We start from the raw sequence: 6,778 nt of genomic DNA on the forward strand, positions 1-6,778 counted from the left end.
GAAATAAACAGGGAAGAGAAATTAGGAGAAAGGGCATCCCAGTGCTACCACAACTCATGCCATTTCTATTTAAATTAAACCTACATAGTGCCTAGTTGTTTTTACAACCTCATTTATCTTTAACCTCTTGCACTTAACAGCAGTCAAGTACTACTTGTTTGCCTTCGTCAAGACATTCTACTAACAAGCTTTAAAATTGCACACAGTTAACAAAGGCAGTTAAAAAAAATAAATAAGGGGGTTGTTCCATTCCCCAACACCATCAGCTCTAACTGTTGATGGAGAATGCATCCCTTCAGACCACAACTGATCTATTGAATAGAAAGTATATTGCCTTAGATTATTAACTTATATCTTAACACAAATTAGTCATTATAAGTATTGCTCATCACACAGACAAATATAAATCTACACACCCAGGAGAGGTTAAGGCAGTCAGATAACCCAATCTGAAATCCTGTCAGTGGTTCTGCTTTTTTTGTGAAACAGAAAAAACAACCACAAACACTTGCTAAGATACTTCTTTGTTGCTTGGCATACAGCAGTCAGCTCCAGTTTTTATAGTGAACAGTCTCCTGGGCAATAAATACAGCTAAAATCAAAGATACAAAGGAAAAAAAAGGTACTACAGCCCCTAGGCCCAGGCTGAGACTCATCCTCCCTTCACATTTAGCTTCCTGTTTCTCCCAAGCTTTGAATCTTCACCTTTATGCTTTCAGTATCCCCCTTTTCTATATTCCCCAGCTCCTACTGAAATTAGGGTTTATTAATTTTATTTTTTTTTACTATTATGATTGGCAAATAATACATGTAGGATTTTTGAAAGGAGATTCGTCTGTATAGAGTATATATATTGCTGGGTCATCTACCATAAAAAAAAAAAAAAAAAAAAAAAACAGAATACAACCAGCAAGCCATGTAGGATGGTGTCCTATTTTCTAGTAAGCTGTAGTGAAATATGTCACTTGGGTAGCTATATTTAAGGATTAGCTGCAGACAGAGTGTAATTACACTAAGAATTAGAAGCTAGACATGTTGCATACTAGTGAAACCTGCTACAGTGTCACAGCTGAAAGGAAGATCTTTACTACCAAAGACCAAGGCCTCATATTTTAGTGAAACCTAGTTTAGATTCATTTGCTGACTCAAAGCTATGTGATAAACTGTTTCAAGTGTAACCCAGCTAGGTAATTTCAAGGCAAGGTTACTTTGGCAACCAGATACAGCATGATTTCCCCAAAGGGCCTGAGGCAGCATGTATTAACTTAGTTACTAAAACAACATCAATTTGTCTAATGTTTAATCCTAGAACTGCTCAAGTGCTAAGAAATACAAGTACTATTGTGGCTAAATGCAGCTGTATTTGTTTACTGACAATTCAGGCAGTTTAAGTGCTTCTCACTCCTCTGTGCACCAGAAATCAAATCTACAGATGAGAGAAAACTTCAGCAAGATGCTTGTCATCCTGCACAGCAGCATAGCAAGCCCATCAGCAAAGGAACAGGGTACACTCAGAGCAGTGTCCACAGGCAGCAGACTCAAAACAGGCAAGATATTAGTTATGCACAGCAGCTCCCTTTTAATTCTTTATTCCAGTAATGCCTTGCAAGCATTTCAGTAAAGGATCACAATAGAGGCTGCACACATGTGAATACCAGCTCTTTCAGAGCTGTAAGGACTGCAGTAATTGCAGCACTGGTAGCAGTTCTCTCAGCAACTTTTTAGTGCAGGACCACTCTCCTAAGTAGTGTTTAGATGAACTAAGGACTAAGCTAACATACTGGTAACTGCTAAACTTCACGAGAGATCTCACGCTTGCTTTGTAGGAATCACAGGATCTATGAAACTTTGTTAACTATTGTTCAGAACATTGTAGATTCATTCATGGTAGATTCATTCTTTCATCCTATAAGAACACAGAAACATAAATCCCCCCTCCCTCGCGGTAAAGAAACCACACTTACCTGTGCAAAGATGCACAGCAGGGGGCAGCTGCACTGTTATCCCCTACCTGGGAAGAGATTCATTTCCTACTGCAGGGACCAGGAGCAAACAACTGCCCTGCAAACATGTAACCTGGAGACAGCGATTGTCAGGGTATCTACAGGTGGCTAAGATTGTATGCTATGCTCTGGAGAGCCTTTTGAGCCTAGAAATCTGCCCATCACCTCATGTCACCTACAGGGAATAAATCTTCCTGTAGAACCAATCCCTTTACCGTTAAGGGCAGGTTAATGGCAATTTTTGGGAAACACAAATGTTATCTTGGAAAAGAAAAAGCTAGGGTTTTACTTGAGCTCTCAAGTTGCCTCTTATTACAGACCTGTGCTCCTCTGCATGGAATTTTTATATTTAGGGAGGAGAGTTGAGGGGAAGATAAGCGAGCTCAGCATCGAGTCAAATCAGCCAGCCACCCGCCTGTACTATAGTCTCTGTAACAAGTTAAATTCTCTGCTGAATGGCAGTGGGGAAGCCTGCAGCTATCCTGTCAAATCAGTTTTGACAGCTTGCAATGTGGAATTCAATACCTTCTCTCTGACCTCTCTACCATGTATGCCCATCAAGAGGAGCTATGGGATTCTCAAGTACAGTGTCTTCTTTCTATCAGCTGAAGTAGCTTTTGCCCCAACAATTACCTAAGACACAGGAGTTTCCATAAATTACTTGGCATCTTTAGCTGAGCTACTATAGTTTCCACATGCTGCTAAATTCACAGCCTGAGAATTCTTGTTTTATTGAGTTTACCCTTTCACTGAGGTTCAGGAATAAACTGAGAAGTGAAGCTACAGAAAACTACACCAGAATTACTTGCTTAATCTAGAGAGAAATAAAGCAGAGGAGACAGTTTAGGACACAAAAAGCCTTTATGTTTGAGAAGTTAACCATTTCAACAGAAGACTCTGAAGTATTTTGCAACTACTGTTACACTGGACAGTCAAGGATACAAAACTGCTGACAGAAGCAACAGTGGAGAGCACCAAATTAAAAAATGCATGCTTCAGCACAACTGCACAGATTCCTTCTCTCAATGAATACTTGCCTGCTCAGACTATACTTAACTCCTACCCATCTCAACTTTACGCCTCATCTTCCTCTCCTTCCTCTTCAAACTCGCCCTGCTCATCAGCAGTGGCATCCTGGTATTGCTGGTATTCAGACACGAGGTCGTTCATGTTGCTCTCGGCCTCCGTGAACTCCATCTCATCCATGCCCTCGCCGGTGTACCAGTGCAAGAAAGCCTTGCGCCGGAACATGGCCGTGAACTGCTCCGAGATCCTCTTGAAGAGCTCCTGGATGGCCGTGCTGTTGCCGATGAAGGTGGCGGACATCTTGAGGCCGCGCGGGGGGATGTCGCAGACGGCCGTCTTGACGTTGTTGGGGATCCACTCCACAAAGTAGCTGCTGTTCTTGTTCTGCACGTTGAGCATCTGCTCGTCCACCTCCTTCATGGACATGCGGCCCCGGAAGATGGCGGCCACCGTCAGGTAGCGGCCGTGGCGGGGGTCGCAGGCGGCCATCATGTTCTTGGAGTCGAACATCTGCTGCGTCAGCTCGGGCACCGTCAGGGCGCGGTACTGCTGGCTGCCGCGGCTGGTCAGCGGGGCGAAGCCCGGCATGAAGAAGTGCAGCCGCGGGAAAGGCACCATGTTGACCGCCAGCTTGCGCAGGTCGGCGTTCAGCTGGCCGGGGAAGCGAAGGCAGGTGGTCACGCCGCTCATGGTGGCCGACACCAGGTGGTTGAGGTCCCCGTACGTGGGAGTGGTCAGCTTCAGGGTGCGGAAGCAAATGTCATACAGGGCCTCGTTGTCGATGCAGTAGGTCTCGTCCGTGTTCTCCACCAGCTGGTGCACAGAGAGGGTGGCGTTGTAGGGCTCCACCACCGTGTCCGACACCTTGGGCGAGGGCATGACGCTGAAGGTGTTCATGATGCGGTCGGGGTACTCCTCCCGGATCTTGCTGATCAGGAGGGTGCCCATGCCGGAGCCCGTGCCTCCKCCCAGAGAGTGGGTCAGCTGGAAGCCCTGGAGGCAGTCRCAGCTCTCCGACTCCTTCCTCACCACGTCCAGCACAGAGTCCACCAGCTCRGCGCCTTCCGTGTAGTGCCCCTTGGCCCAGTTGTTGCCAGCCCCGCTCTGACCTGCGGGGCACACCAGAAGCCACGTGCCACATTAGCGCCCCCATGACAAACACAGATGATGCCACTGCCCCTTCCCCATGGACTCCTCCCCTCACTGCCATCCCCACTCTGCTATGGGGATTCAGGTTCCCTGACACTCACTTGCATCCAAGTAGTTCTGAGTCTTTTCTSTGCATGGAGYTCCCACTCCGGGARCTCCTCCATCCCACTTTCACTCACCAAAGACAAAGTTGTCGGGACGGAAGATCTGTCCAAAGGGGCCGGAGCGCACGGAGTCCATGGTGCCAGGTTCCAGGTCCACAAGGATGGCACGGGGGACATATTTGTTACCTGCGGGARGAACCAGCAGCAGCGTTACAGCCCCGCAGTCGGCAGTGTCACAGGAGCCCTGCTGTGCTCCCATCCACCTCCCTGCATTTCTCCAGAGAGACACTGTCATGATCAAGTCTGTGTTATCAGAGCCTTTCTGAGAACAAAGGTCTCTTATAGGAGTCACTGGCAGATGATGGCTCTTGTACAGGGATTTTTCCAGCCTCAATGAACTGTCATGCCTGCCCCATTTATTTAAGGACATCTGAGGAAGCAGACACTTACCAGCAGCTTCATTGTAGTAGACATTGATCCTCTCCAGCTGCAGCTCACTGTCCCCGTGGTAGCTGCCTGTGGGATCAATGCCATGCTCATCACTGATGACCTCCCAGAACTAGAAGAAATTTTTGAAAATTACAGTTAGCCATTTCCAGTGCCAGTGGAAACAGCTGGCCAGTGCCAATCACACACCCCCAGCGCAGCCCGTGCATTCCACAGCCCTGACCACTCCCTTGCATGGCAGAGCAGCTGCCGGGTGGGAAGGTGACTCAGTGCACAAGGGCTTCGCTGACCACAGCAGCTGAACTAGCAGGGGGCAGACGAGCAGCCGGAGCACTGAAGTGCAATTCCTTTGTAGCTTGTATCCAAAAAGTGACCATCTCTGGCTGTATCAATTTGGTGTCCTCCCATTGTCTAGCATGGGTTTAAGACCCTGTAGTCACTACAAGATGGCAACACCTGCGCACGTTCGGTGGTGATGGGTAAGCCGTGGCTCTGCAACACCTCCCGCTCCCTCCCTCGGGAGCCGGCGCCGTGGCCGCAGAGGGGCGAGGCAGCGGGGAATGGCCGCGGCTGCCTGCGGGCACGCTGGGCACGCCGGACGGGAGCGCGGGCATATCCCAACCCCGCCCAGCCCCGAGGCAGCTCGGTCCGGCAGGGACGGGGGGTACAGGGGCAGGAGCCACCGCGCCKCAGCAAACCCTTTTCATTTCGGGACGGAGCTGCGCGCCACCCCCGGGGTGCGATCTGCGGGAGCGCCCCGCGCCCGGCCGTACCTTGGCGCCGATCTGGTTGCCGCACTGGCCRGCCTGGATGTGCACGATCTCACGCATGGTGCCGGTGTCCGAAGCTGCCCCTACTGCTGTTRCCGCCTCCTTCGCCGCCCGCTCTCGCAGCTGCGGCRGCCGCGCCCCTCGCTGCCCCTTAAATCGGGCGCCGCGCTCCGCCCCGCCGGTGACGTGGGGCGGGACCGGAGCGGGGCGGGCCGAGCCCGGGCATTGTCTCTCGGGCCCCGGGTCCGGGTCCGGTCCATTGTGGAGGTCAGGGCTCCTCCGCAGGCTGAACGCCTCTGGCTTGGGGCACCGAGGGAACCTCGTCTTCAGCCGTCGGGGAAAAGGTCGGAATCGGAGAAGACATGGCTCACCTTAGGGTGAAAAAGAAAACAAAACCACCCAACTCCTCTTTGCACACCTGTTGGAACTCGTCCTCTTGGTTCCTCCGCCTCTAYTACCCCGCAGCAGCAAAGCACGTGCTGCTATGTTTTTTTAGCACCCGCAAGCCTGTATTTCTAGCTCAGACCTGCTTAATCATGTTTGAAGCACATGCATRATGTTAACATAGCTCGAGCACCTGAAACAAGCAGAGATTGGGTGGTGATGTTAAAGCCCACAGCCKCTTTCAAACAGTGAATTCTGGAATTCTGTTTTAGATAGTGCTGCTAAGCCCGTGTACTTGGAGCTCTAATTTCAGGAACACAGAGGGCTGGCATAAGATTTTATGCTGCTGCTAAAGAATGGCTTTTTCTGGGACTTAYCCAGCAGTGATTGCCTACAGGAGTCTGTAGGAATGGGATATCTTGTACCTTGTGTTCAGCATAGAGGAGCTGGAGAGAGTTCACCTCAAAAACAACATTGAAGTGGCAAAGGGACAAGCTCTCAAACTTTTCCCAAGAATCATCAGGCTCAGCATATTTTACATTGCTTATTTTGTGAAAGCTTTTGAGCTGTCTCCTGTAGCAGCCCTGGAGGCCTAGAGAATGGACAGTGAGATGGAGTGAAGACTGGCTGAACTGCCAAGCTGAGGGGCTTGAGATCAGCAATATGAAGTTCAGAAGCCAGCCAYTGGTGGTGTACTCCAGTGACTGATCCTTGGCCAACCCCATTTCCCTTCTTCATTAGCGATTTAACTGGCGAGATAGTGCACCCTCAGCAAATCTGCTGAYGATACAAAACTGGGAGGAGGGACTGATGCACCAGAGAGTTGTGCTACCAATCCAGAGTGACCTCAGTAGGCTGGAGAGATGGGCTGACAGGAACATCATGCAGTTTAACA

The 6,778-nt window shown here is 49.8% G+C and overlaps 1 protein-coding gene across 1 annotated transcript; it reads right to left on the reverse strand.

Annotated features, from left to right (window-relative positions):
* Window positions 1–2,818: 2,818 nt before the first annotated feature.
* LOC130587627 (tubulin beta-1 chain) lies at window positions 2,819–5,646 on the reverse strand. The gene is made up of 4 exons (XM_057388602.1): window positions 5,503–5,646; window positions 4,733–4,841; window positions 4,358–4,468; window positions 2,819–4,138 (listed from the first exon to the last, which is right to left on the reverse strand). The coding sequence occupies exons 1-4, from the start codon at window positions 5,557–5,559 to the stop codon at window positions 3,078–3,080; spliced, it is 1,338 nt and encodes a 445-aa protein (XP_057244585.1). The 5' UTR covers window positions 5,560–5,646; the 3' UTR covers window positions 2,819–3,077.
* Between the last annotated feature and the right edge of the window lie 1,132 nt (window positions 5,647–6,778).

Source organism: Malurus melanocephalus, unplaced genomic scaffold (genome assembly GCF_030028575.1).
Source record: "Malurus melanocephalus ecotype Western Australia unplaced genomic scaffold, MMel_1.1 scaffold_2163, whole genome shotgun sequence".
NCBI classification, from domain to species: Eukaryota; Metazoa; Chordata; class Aves; order Passeriformes; family Maluridae; genus Malurus; species Malurus melanocephalus.